The sequence below is a fragment of the Mauremys mutica genome, chromosome 7 (assembly GCF_020497125.1).
Source record: "Mauremys mutica isolate MM-2020 ecotype Southern chromosome 7, ASM2049712v1, whole genome shotgun sequence".
NCBI classification, from domain to species: domain Eukaryota; kingdom Metazoa; phylum Chordata; order Testudines; family Geoemydidae; genus Mauremys; species Mauremys mutica.
Window position 1 is genome coordinate 53,639,532 of NC_059078.1, and position 13,328 is coordinate 53,652,859.

The 13,328-nt window shown below is 49.7% G+C and overlaps 1 protein-coding gene across 5 annotated transcripts in view; it reads right to left on the reverse strand.

Annotated features, from left to right (window-relative positions):
* LOC123375041 (E3 ubiquitin-protein ligase RNF123-like) overlaps nt 1–13,328 on the reverse strand; it is a 252,084-nt gene that overhangs the window by 224,253 nt on the left and 14,503 nt on the right. For 4 of the 5 annotated variants that reach the window (XM_045025605.1, XM_045025602.1, XM_045025601.1 and 1 more), the window contains exons 4-8: nt 11,394–11,473; nt 9,506–9,603; nt 7,978–8,032; nt 7,547–7,632; nt 6,488–6,574 (exon numbers count right to left, since the gene is read on the reverse strand). In XM_045025605.1, the coding sequence (XP_044881540.1) occupies nt 6,488–6,574; nt 7,547–7,632; nt 7,978–8,032; nt 9,506–9,603; nt 11,394–11,473 (406 nt within the window). The remainder of the gene's footprint in view (nt 1–6,487; nt 6,575–7,546; nt 7,633–7,977; nt 8,033–9,505; nt 9,604–11,393; nt 11,474–13,328) is intronic. The other variant, XM_045025604.1, reaches the window with a different exon arrangement.

Below are 13,328 nucleotides of genomic sequence, written 5' to 3' on the forward strand. Positions count from 1 at the left end.
CTCAACCCCCATCACCATGCAGTTTATGCACCCTGAAGTGCAGGATTCATTGCACAGCACTCCAGACAGGACGTATGCAAACTTGTGACTGTGCAGTTCACCAACCCACACCCCTGCCCTCTTGTGTTCATGAAATGTTGTGTTTCTGTCTATCAAGGAAGTTTTTTTCTTTTCAATAAAACAATTCTTGGCTTTGAAAACAGTCTTTATTATAGCAGATAGTGAAAGATACCTTAGCCCAGTAAAGAAAGAGGCACTGCAAATCATTTTAGGGATAATAGAACAACAGTGTAAACAGTGCAATTCACTCCCATGCAAGGCAGCAAACATTACTGTTGGCTTTCAGCCTCAAATTCTTCCCTCAAGGCATCCCTAATCCTTGTAGCCCTGTGCTGGGCCTCTCTATTAGCCCTGCTCTCTGGCTGTGCATATTCAGCCTCCAGGACTTGAACCTCGGTGGTCCATGCCTGACTGAATGTTTCACCCTTCCCTTCACAAATATTATGAAGGGTACAGCAAGCGGATATAACCGCGAGGATGCTGCTTTCCCCCAAGTCTAGCTTCCCATACAAGGAACGCCAGCGGGCTTTTAAACGCCCAAAAGCACACTCCACAGTCATTCGGCACCGGCTCAGCCTGTAGTTGAACCGGTCCTTGCTCCTGTCAAGCTTCCCTGTATAGGGTTTCATGAGCCAAGGCAGTAACGGGTAAGCGGGGTCTCCAAGGATCACAATGGGCATTTCGACGTCCCCTACTGTGATCTTCCTGTCTGGGAAAAAAGTCCCTGCCTGCATCTTCCTGAACAGGCCACTGTTCCGAAAGATGCGTGCATCATGCACCTTTCCAGGCCAGCCTGTGTAAATGTCAATGAAACGCCCACGGTGATCCACAAGCGCCTGGAGAACCATAGAGAAATACCCCTTACGATTAACGTACTCTGATGCCAGGTGGGGGGGGGGGCAGAATAGGAATATGCGTCCCATCTATCGCCCCTCCACAGTTAGGGAAACCCATTTGTGCAAAGCCATCCACAATGTCCGCATGCTCCCCAGAGTCACGGTCTTTCTTAGCAGGATGCAATTAATTGCCTTGCAAACTTGCATCAAAACGATTCCAACGGTCGACTTTCCCACTCCAAACTGGTTCCCGACCGACCGGTAGCTGTCTGGAGTTGCCAGCTTCCAGACTGCAATAGCCACCCGCTTTTCCACTGTCAGGGCAGCTCTCAATCTTGTGTCCTTGCGCCGCAGGGTGGGGGCGAGCTCAGCACACAGTCCCATGAAAGTGGCTTTTCTCATACAAAAGTTCTGCAGCCACTGCTCGTCATCCCAGACTTCCATGACGATGTGATCCCACCAGTCAGTGCTTGTTTCCCGAGCCCAAAAGCGGCGTTCAACGGTGCTGAGCATTTCCGTGAATGCCACAAGCACTGTAGTGTCACACGCGGCAGGCAAATCCATATCGATATCATCGTCAGACTCCTCACTGTCACTTTGGAGCTGAAGGAATAGTTCGACTGCCAAACGTGTTGTGCTGGCGACACTCATCAGCACGGTCCTCAGCAGCTCGGGCTCCATTTCCCACAGAAATCGCGATTCACACACAGAGCAGAAAGACACTCACAATGGTGCCAAACGTTGCCGGAAAGACAGAATGCTGGGATGTGAAGCGATGCACCACGGGGCGTTGGAACAGGAAGCGGAATGACCCACACACTTCCTTCCCCTTCCCACAATGATGATGATGTTCGTCCATCGTTTTCGAAGAAGACCTTAACATCTATCAGGTTGTGAGCTGTCCACGGTGCGTCCGCAAATGGCTGGTAAGGCCAATACGGGCACGGAATGTTCTGCCACATGTCGGGCAGACATGCGTGGGCACCACTGTTACAACATTTGCAGCTCTGGCTTTACGGAGTGCTCGCTTCTCTTGTGCTAGGGTTATCCTTCTAGCTTCAGATGTCTGGCAGCCTTGGTGGATCAGCGTACGCCATGTCGATCGGTCTTGTGCCAGGGTTTCCCAGGAGGTGATGTCGATATCCAGGGACTTAAGAGAGGCTTTCAGCGTATCTTTGTATCGCTTCTTTTGTCCCCCATGCGATCGCTTTCCTTGAGACAGCTCACCATAGAAGAGCTGTTTGGGGATGCGGTGGTCTGGCATCCTTACAACATGGCCTGCCCAGCGTGTCTGGGCTTTCATAAGCAGAGTGTAAACTGACGGCAGGCCTGCTCTGGAAAGGACTTCTGTGTCAGGCACCTTATCCTGCCACCGAATCCTCAGAAGTCTGCGGAGGCAAGTCGTGTGGAAGTGGTTCAATTGCCTAGCGTGCCTCCTGTATACAGTCCAGGTCTCACTGGCATACATCAGGGTAGTTAGCACTACTGCTCGGTAGACTTTAAGCTTTGTAGCAAGGCTTATTCCACGGCGGTCCCACACGTTGGTCAGCAGTCCGCCAAATGCAGAGCTTGCCTTGGCGATTCTGCAGTTGACCTCGATGTCAATTGTCACTGCGCGGGAGAGGGTGCTGCCAAGGTATGTAAATTGGTCCACTGCTTGCAGCTTTTGCCCCTTCACTGTGATGGTGGGCTCTTGGTGTTGGGCTTTCGGAGCTGGCTGGTGCATCACTTCGGTTTTCTTTATGTTGATAAGAAGGCCAAAGTTATCGCATGCTGCTGCGAATTTGTCCATGCTGGCTTGCATTTCCTGCTCTGATCCAGCATTCAGGGCACAATCGTCAGCAAAAAGGAGGTCTCGTAGCACAGTCTCCTTTATCTTGGTGACAGCCTGGAGTCTTTGCAGGTTGAACAGTTTCCCATCAGTCCTGTATCTCAGGCTGACTCCCAAGGAACTGTTCTGAAAGGCGTCTGACAGCATGGCTGAAAACATCATGCTGAACAGGGTCAGTGCCAACACACACCCTTGCTTGACGCCATTTGTGACGGGAAAGGCCTCTGAAGCTTCTCCGTCGTCCAGAACACGAGCCGTCATGCCGTCGTGGAACTGACGTACCATCAGGATGAATCTATCAGGGCACCCAAACTTCGACATGATACGCCACAGACCTTCACGACTGACAGTGTCAAAAGCCTTAGTGAGATCCACAAAGATGGTGTAGAGTTCATGATTCTGCTCTTGACACTTCTCTTGGAGCTGTCGGACTGCGAAGATCATGTCCACAGTGCCACGCTCTTTATGAAAGCCGCACTGTGTCTCGGGTAATAGACCCTGTTCCAGGTGGTCAATCAGGCGATTCAGCAACACTCGTGCAAGGATCTTGCCTGCGCTGGAAAGCAATGATATTCCTCTATGATTGTCGCAGACTTTTCGATTTCCTTTCCTCTTGTAGAGGTGTACGATGGACGCATCTTTCAATTCCTGAGGAACAGACCCTTGATTCCAGAAGGACTGAAACAGTTGAGTGAGTTTGTCAACAAGCACTGCACCACCATCCTTATAAACTTCTGCTGGGATCGCATCAGATCCTGAGGCCTTGCCACTGGACAGCTGGCTGATGGCCTGTAGGATTTCAGACTCTGATGGTGGAACGTCCAGACTGTGGTTGATATCCGCCTGGGGCATTCTATCAATCGCCTCGTTATTAATGGAAGATGGGCGGTTCAGTACGGATTGAAAATGCTCAGCCCAACGCTGTAGAATCAGAGTCTTCTCAGTAATGAGAGTTACACCATCTAAATCCAGTAAAGGAGAGCTCCCTGAGGGCCGAGGTCCGTACAAGGATCTGAGGGCTTCGTAGAACCGTTTGGCATCGTTTCTATCAGCAAACATCTGGATTTCACCTGCCTTGGCACTCAACCAGGAGTCCTCCATCTTGCGAAGCTTGTTCTGTACGGTCCTGCGAGTGTTGTTAAAGGCATTTTTCTTAGCTGATGACGACGGGTCGTTCTGATGAGCACGGTAAAGGCGGTGCTTTTCAGCAAGTAAGGCCTTGATCTCTTCATCGTTTTCATCAAACCAGTCCTGCTGTTTCCTGTGTGAGGGTCCAAGAACCTTTAGTGCAGAAGAGTGCACAATATTCCAGAAGCGTTCCCAGTCCTTCTCAGCATTTTCCTCTAATTGCAGCTCTAAGAGTTGGTTGTCAAGATCTTCTGCTAGTAAAGCTGCTGTATTGGGGTTCCTCAGTTTACTGACGTTAATCTTTTTCACCACAGCTCTGTTTCCCTGCGGACGTCTCTTTGGCTTGATGTAAAGGCTTAATTTAGAGATGATGAGTCTATGACCAGTCCAACAGTCAGCACTCGGCATGGCCTTAGTCACCCTTACATCCTGTCTATCTTTCCTCCGCATGATGACATAATCAATGAGATGCCAGTGCTTGGAGCGTGGATGCATCCAGGACATCTTTTTGCGAGTGGGCAGGCGGAAGATGGTATTGGTAATGATCAGATCATGAGCCACACATGTCTTCAGGAGTAGTAAGCCATTGCTGTTACATTTGCCGATTCCATTTTTTCCAATGACGCCATCCCAGGCAGAGTGATCAGATCCTACTCTCGCGTTAAAATCGCCAAGTAGAATCAGCCTGTCGGTACGCTTCACGGATGAGAGTAGGGCATCAAGATCTTCATAAAACTTGTCCTTTACTTCATCCGGATTCGTCATTGTGGGTGCGTAAGCGCTGATTAGTATAGCTTGCTTTCCTCTCGGTAGTGGAAGATGCAGTGTCATGAGTCGGTCGTTCACACCCTTGGGAAAACTGGCAAATTTGCGGACAAGTTGATTCTTAATCGCAAAGCCAACTCCAGATTCACGACGTTCGTCACTGCTACGTCCACACCAGAAGAATGTGTAACCACCCCCTATTTCTGTGAGCTGACCTTCGTTGGCTAGACGAGTTTCACACAAGGCTGCAATATCGATGTTAAATCTTGCGAGCTCTCTAGCGACCCGGGCTGTTCTTCTTTCTGGTCGATCTGCTGAGGGGTTATCTTGAAGCGTGCGTACGTTCCATGTACCAATAATGAGTGGTGTCACCTTGCGGTTTGTTATTTGAAGTTTTGTTGTTCGACCGCATAAGATGGGATCCCCTCCAGCCGCGGTAAGCTGGCCAGGGTTCTGTGAAGCAAACAATGTTTAGGGCACCTTTTCTAGCCCCTTCCTCTTGCTACGGAGGTGAGCAGTGCGGTCCTAAAAAGGGCTGCTCAGTCACTCAGGTAGACGCCGAATCCAGCTGTTGCTTCGATCAGCAAGAAGACGACCATTAGACCTGAGCCGCCTGTGTGCAGGTCCACGGCTACAGCTCCCAGTGTATCCACACCTGCTGCTTCGTCGCTCGCCCATCGCCACAGGACTTTGAAATTTACGGAAGTTAGATGTCAAGACTTGCGCGTGGATTGGATTAAAGTGAGGGAGAGGTGCGCATAGTCAGCCTCACTCTCTCTTCCCACAATACTCAGCGCCAAAACGGGACGAGGTGCTCTGTGGGATAGCTGCCCACAATGCACCTCTCAATACAGCGCTGGAAAGTGCTGCAAGTGTGGCCACACTGCAGCGCTGGTAGCTGTCAGTGTGGCCACACTCCAGCGCTGACCCTACACAGCTGCATGACCAGCGCTGTAACTCCCAGCGCTGCAACTTGTAAGTGTAGCCAAGCCCTAAGACTGAGCCTTGCAGGCAGGCACAGCCAGGAGCATTCATTCTGACTTTCCTGACAGAAATTGGAAGTTTTCACAGGGAAGATTTCAGTTTTGCAAAGAGAGCAATTTGGGTTGTTTTCTAACAACCCTTTTTTGGCCAAGTCTAGTAAGGAAAGCACAGGACTTCTCCTTCCCACAGAAGCTTACGCAGCATCGTCAGCCACCTCTGCACAGTTGTGCACACAACACTCAGAGGCTCTCCTTGTTGGCCATCACTAGGTTTACGCGTAGGACTGTGGCTGTGTCAGACCCACAAACCCAGCAGAATTAGCCACAGGGCAGCAGCATTGTTTAACAAGGAGCAAACCAAATGGTGCCCTCCCAAGAACAGTAACAGCGCCAAGCTGAGGTTCATTCCCATCAGCAGCTGCTCAGTGAACTGAACTAGATGGCCAAGCAGCTACGTCTGAATACATAGGTGCTGTAAGGGTGCAATGTGCTACCAGGAGCATAGGTCAGTGATTATCAGGCTGCCTGCATCCCCGAGCTCACCTGGGGCTGGCCCCTTCCTTCCCTTTTAAAGGGAACATGGCTCTGCTACCTCTTCTCTTCCCCTGCCAGCATTCACAAAGACGGTGATGGGGTTCAATGTGGTTTGAGAGCAGCACTGCCTCTCGGGACTCTGCTAACTGCTGCACAGAGCCTGCTCCTCTCAACACCTCCGTGTCACTGCAGATGCCAATTAAGGCTTCTGCAGAGCTCATCACTGCAGCTGGGGAATGCTAGCCCCTGCAATCACAGTGCTCAACTAGCAACCTAACCTGTTACCTGTGGGGAAGGCCCAAGAGCAAAGGGGAGCTCCCTTTTGGCAGCCACTGAGCACAGGCACTTACTTTACCATAGTTGGTGGTGGTGACGTTCCACTTGCGCACCCTGTTTCCATCATATGCATATGAATCCGGAGTGTCTCCAACCCCCTCCTGCATAGAGAGGAGGCCAAGAGTAGAGTCAAGCTGTCTGGGCGCAAGGAGCCCAGCCCAAGCACCTCACACCCAGAGGGGCAGCCACTACAATGGGAGCAAAGCCACAGGGCAGAGAAAATGGGCTTTCTGGCGCTCAGCAGCATGCACACACTGCTGGGGGAAGGAGGAGAGCATTGGACCATAATTCTAGTAATTGACACACACACAGCCCCCAGATCTGTGGTCTAACACACAGAGTATCACCTGTGATCCTCCCAGGGCAGCAGCAGATTGCTTTCTGCACTCCCACAGCACCTGCAAAGATCCTGTTACCCAGCGGCACTTGCACTCCCACTTCCTATGACTTTTTACAGACCACCACCCCACTGACCTTCAACCCAAACAAAAGAACAGGAGCAAACCACACACCAAACACTCTAGCCAGTGAGACACCACCAGCTGCTCCCCATCCCCCCTGCCTTGCCAATCACACATCAACATTCCAGGACAAACTGAAAACAGGCAGGCCAGACTCCAAGTGAAACAAACAGTCCCCAAATGCCTGGCAAGAGTTTACCAGGCTTTGCTTATGCCAGCCTGAGAAGCCATGTAGCATCTGTTGGCAAGAACCATGTTGAGGCCCAGATGCCACCACTGTTCCCATCAGCCCTGTATATCATGCTAACGGTGCCAGAGGAGAGAGCAGCAGAGAGCCCTATGTATCCTGAGATGCAGCATTTGCTGTCCCTAGTTGTGTATCCAGCATGAGCACATAACACACGAGGGATTTGGAGGACACCTGCACTGTACCCTAGTCTGCAAATGCAGCAGAAACAGCTTTTATGAGGTCTTTATTATTTTATGAAGATGTGACATTTACAGCGTACACATGTGCTGGGAAGCAGCTTTAGTGCACCAAGACAACAGAACATGCCCCCCACCTCGGCATGCAGGCCAGGAACAGGCTGCAGAGCTGTGCGGTTACAGTACCTCCTGATTAAACCTGCAGTTGAGAGTGCACCAGCCAATCTGCATGAGCCCTTGGGAGGAGATGAGCACCTCGTAGATCCACTTGCCTGGCAGAGGGAGGAGAAGAGCAGGGATGACAGAGCCAGACAGCACAGGCTAAGAACTCAGTGCAACAGAAGAGCAGGCAGCTACACTGCCACTGCAGGAGAGGATGTGATGTCCAGGGGACCTTAATGTCAAGCCCAACCCCCTGAGCCAACTCCTCCCATTTGGTATCAGACAATGGCTTCCTTCCCTTCCATCCCCACAGACCAAGTGGAAGGATTGGGGTTTTAAAGGCTTGATGAGGCTGCAGTGTATCACAAACACCCTTGTCTCTTCAGCTGGGTAATCTGCGACTCCCTTCTGCCATTGCAGGCTCTCTAGCCACACCATCCACTCACTGCACTTACCTTTATACACGCAGGTCGTGGCCCTGATGGAGCCAAAGTTGCTGTGGCCAATCACCTGAACCAAGGAACAAACAAGGGAGATTTGTACAGCTGAGGCAGGCCCACAGATTTCCCCCAGCCCAGGCCCCACCACTGCCACTTCCCATTGCATGCAGCCCAAGTCACATGGTAGACTTTTCCATCATAAGTCAGAGAGACAGTTGCTATCAAAGGAAGCGTATCAATTCCCAGGATCTTCAGCAGCAAACAGTCTGGAGTTACCTGGATTGGATACATCCCGTAACGCATGGTGTTTGCAAATACATTAGGAGCTCAGCAGCACCACGAGGGCCCAGCAGCAGCTGCCAAGTAAATATAGCTTGCTGCAGGTGCTGCTGAGAGTACAAGAGGAGCGGGAGAAATGTCTGGATCCTAGAAAAGCCATGTGAAGCTAGGATGAAGTCACAGGTTCAGTATATCCAGCCTGGAGACAAGGACTAGTGAGTATTTACTAGGGTTCCCACCAGGTTCTTTCCCAACACTGAGAAATGACAACCCATGCTCTAAGGTGCTCCTGATTTCAGGGCAGACAAGGAGATAGGGGTTCAGGGAGTGACAGGCAATTTACACACACATCAGTTTGACAACGCACTCTAGATCAAGGGGAGGATAGAGATGGGGTGGTGGTGGGCAAAGCAAGAAGGACTGAGGAAGAACAACAAGAGATTGAGATAGAGGTGTAAGCATGGGGCAAGGGATGTAAGGGGGCAGTGAGAGGCAGGATCGCTGAAGGCAGGTGGAGAATCTGCTAGATCCCAGCAGACTGGGCCAGTTTGCTCTTTCAGTGAGTGTGCTGGGGGAGAAAAGGCTGCAGTAAGTGGAGGCAGCAGGGCTCAATGCGGGGCAGTGGGTTCAGTGGTGGCAGGAAGCAGGGCTGCTTGGCCAATGAGGTAGAGCAAGTGGAGGAGGAGAGAACAAGTCAGTGCAATGTTGGGGGCTCCCATAGCACCATGGCAGGAGTAGAGGGAATGGGTGTTGGAAGTGAACCAGGGAGTGAGAATGGACAACAGGCTAGCGAAGGGAAGGATGTGAGAACTGCCTGGCCCCTGCTGACAGAGACCTCTGGTTACCCAATGGCCCTGCATGCTGCCTTTGATTTTTGTTTGCTCTTTCACTGACTTAACCTGCAGCGCCTGGGTATCACAGAATACAGGCTAAGTGCAATGTAACCTCGAGGTGACTTTGAAAAACAATTGAGAACCACCTCAGAATCTTAAACCTCTGGACAAAAGACTATGCAATAATACCAGAGCAGGAGCAGCTTGCCTGAAATGCAGTTTGAAGGCACTGCTAGAACTCCTCCTCTTGGAGAATCTGTTTCACTCAGGAGTATTACAGCCTCTCAAAGCATCATTTAACAACACACCAAAATGGCGGCAGGGGGATTTGCTTTGAAGAACATATTGCAAGAGGACAACACAGGCCCGAAGACAGACCTTTAAATCCCCAAGGGCCATTCCACACACACTGGGCTCCTTGTCATACTCACCCCAAGTAGGTCATCATCAACCAGGAGGAGTCCCTCAAAACCACTGGTGTGGTCCAACACCACAGTAGAGGGACCAAGTCGCCCCTCTAATACCTGATCTGAAATGAGAGTTGCATGAAAGCCAGTCAGAGCAGCAGAGAAAGCCATGTGGCACTTGTAGTACAAGAATTTCGTGGACGCCATGGTATAGACTAGAAAAGAACACCTGGATTCTGCAGCTGAGGAGGAGCAGTAGAACAGAGTTATAACATCAGATTATCAGCACTTCCAGGGGGCAGCAGGCTCAGGGTGGAATTTAAACAGAAGTTCTCAAAGCAATGCATGATGTTTTAGCCACGCAGCACCCAAGTCACATGCCCAGTCTCATATAGCACCTGGAAAATTTACCCCAACAGTTTCAGTGGCTTCAAAATAGTCTGATGGCCATCAAAGCTAAACCCCCAGCCAAACAGACTAAAACATTCCCATCTAGTGGTAGCAAGACACTCACATAAAAACATAACATAAGAACATAAGAAAGGCCGTACCGGGTCAGACCAAAGGTCCATCTAGCCCAGTATCTGTCTACCGACAGTGGCCAATGCCAGGTGCCCCTGAGGGAGTGAACCTAACAGGCAATGATCAAGTGATCTCTCTCCTGCCATCCATCTCCATCCTCTGACAAACAGAGGCTAGGGACACCATTCTTACCCATCCTGGCTAATAGCCATTTATGGACTTAGCCACCATGAATTTATCCAGTCCCCTTTTAAACATTGTTATAGTCCTAGCCTTCACAACCTCCTCAGGTAAGGAGTTCCACAAGTTGACTGTGCGCTGCATGAAGAAGAACTTCCTTTTATTTGTTTTAAACCTGCTGCCTATTAATTTCATTTGGTGACCCCTAGTTCTTGTATTATGGGAATAAGTAAATAACTTTTCCTTATCCACTTTCTCAACATCACTCATGATTTTATATACCTCTATCATGTCCCCCCTTAGTCTTCTCTTTTCCAAACTGAAGAGTCCTAGCCTCTTTAATCTTTCTTCATATGGGACCCTCTCTAAACCCCTAATCATTTTAGTTGCTCTTTTCTGAACCTTTTCTAGTGCTAGAATATCTTTTTTGAGGTGAGGAGACCACATCTGTACACAGTATTCGAGATGTGGGCGTACCATGGATTTATATAATGGCAATAATATATTCTCAGTCTTATTCTCTATACCCTTTTTAATGATTCCTAACATCCTGTTTGCTTTTTTGACCGCCTCTGCACACTGCGTGGACATCTTCAGAGAACTATCCATGATAACTCCAAGATCTTTTTCCTATAGATCTCACACAGTAGATATAAGCTCATGACTAGATACATGAAGAGGCAAAGCATCACCTCTTATGGGCTGTGCTTTAATGACTGGGGGAGGGAACAAATGCCTCAGATCATGGCAGGTAAAAGCGTGGGGCTGAGGAAATTCAACAATGGTAGGGGAATGCATCAGAAGAATAAGCCACAGAGACTATCAACAAGCCTGCATATTCCATTGAAGAATGGGACACTCCAGCTATTCTGCAGTATGAAATCTCAGCAGCAAGAGCTTGCTATATCATTGCTAAGGAGATGTCTCCAACACATCTGCCCAAACAAGAGTTCACTGGATGAGTTTGCCCATTCTTTGGAGCAAGCACTCCACTATCCATCTGGAAACATGGTTGTTACAACTAAGAACTGATCTATTGCAGGGTTAGCCCACAAGTGCTTAGAATCCAGGAGTTAAAGAGATGATGAATCAGAACATACGGAAGCAAGAACCAAGCTCATTTAGGAATCAGTCTCCCATGAGACTGATTCTTCTCCCAATAAGGCACACAAGGAAGCTCCAAGAGGACCAGACACCCAGTATCTCCTACCTCGACTGTCCTCTGCACCACTGTCCTCTGCCAGCAATTTGTCAAGGTGCTCCTGCAGGTTCTGGAATGTCAGTGGCTTCCTGGGAATAAAGAAGAGTGCCATTCAAAACTCTAAAAGAACAGGAGTACTTGTGGCACCTTAGAGACTAACAAATTTATTTCAGCATGAGCTTTCAGCATGAAAGCTCATGCTGAAATAAATTTGTTAGTCTCTAAGGTGCCACAAGTACTCCTGTTCTTTTTGCGGATACAGACTAACACGGCTGCTACTCTGAAACCTTCAAAACTCAGTGTGTCACCAAGGTTTAATGAGTTCACACCTTGGGTGGCTTGTAAAACAGAGCTGCCTGACTGTCCCCGGCATTGTCCTTTGCTGCTATTTATAGTAAAGCTCACAGTAAGAAGTTCCACTTATCTGTGTTACATATCATTAAGGGAAGGAACTTGAGGCAGGCAGGCATGCTAGGATCAAAGGCTGAGACATGTGAAGAAGAATAGTGTTTGCAGAGAGATAAGCTAAATTACCAAAGGCCCTCAAGTCTTGGGTGCTGATCAGCTGAGGTCAGAAGCAATCCCATGGGGAGTGATGATGTTCGTCCATCGTTTTCGAAGAAGACCTTGACATCTAGCAGGTTGTGAGCTGTCCACAGTGCGTCCGCAGGTGGCTGATAAGGCCAATACGGGCACGAAATGTTCTGTCACATGTCGGGCAGACATGTGTGGGCACCACTGTTACTACATTTACAGCTCTGGCTTTACGGAGTGCTCGCTTCTCTTGAGCAATAGTTATCCTTCTGGCTTCAGATGTCTGGCAGCCTTGATGGATCAGCGTACGCCATGTCGATCGGGCTTGTGCCAGAGTTTCCCAGGAGGTGATATCAATATCCAGGGACTTAAGAGAGGCTTTCAGCGTGTCTTTATATCGCTTCTTTTGTCCCCCGTGCGATCGCTTTCCTTGAGACAGCTCACCATAAAAGAGCTGTTTGGGGATGCGGTGGTCTGGCATCCTTACAACATGGCCTGCCCAGCGTGTCTGGGCTTTCATAAGCAGAGTATAAATTGATGGCAGGCCTGCTCTGGAGAGGACTTCTGTATCTGGCACCTTATCCTGCCACCGGATCCTCAGAAGTCTGCGGAGGCAAGTCATGTGGAAGTGGTTCAGTTGCCTAGCGTGCCTCCTGTATACAGTCCAAGTCTCACTGGCATACATCAGGGTAGTTAGCACTACTGCTCGGTAGACTTTAAGCTTTGTAGCAAGGCTTATTCCACGGCGGTCCCACACGTTAGTCAACAGTCTGCCAAATGCAGAACTTGCCTTAGCGATTCTGCAGTTGACCTCGATGTCAATTGTCACTGCGCGAGAAAGGGTGCTGCCAAGGTATGTAAATTGGTCCACTGCTTGCAGCTTTTGTCCCTTCACTATGATGGTGGGCTCTTGGTGTCGGGCTTTCGGAGCTGGCTGGTGCATCACTTCGGTTTTCTTTATGTTGATGAGGAGGCCGAAGTTATCGCATGCTGCTGCGAATTTATCCATGCTAGCTTGCATTTCCTGCTCTGATCCAGCATTCAGGGCACAGTCGTCAGCAAAAAGAAGATCTCTTAGCACAGTCTCCTTTACTTTGGTGACAGCCTGGAGTCTTCGCAGGTTGAACAGTTTCCCATCAGTCCTGTATCTCAGGCTGATTCCCAAGGAACTGTTCTGAAAGGCGTCTGACAGCATAGCTGAAAACATTATGCTGAACAGGGTCGGTGCCAACACACACCCTTGCTTGACGCCGTTTGTGACGGGAAAGGCCTCTGAAGCTTCTCCGTCGTCCAGAACACGAGTCGTCATGCCGTCGTGGAACTGACGTACCATCAGGATGAATCTGTCAGGGCACCCAAACTTCGACATGATGCGCCACAGACCTTCGCGACTGACAGTGTCAAAAGCCT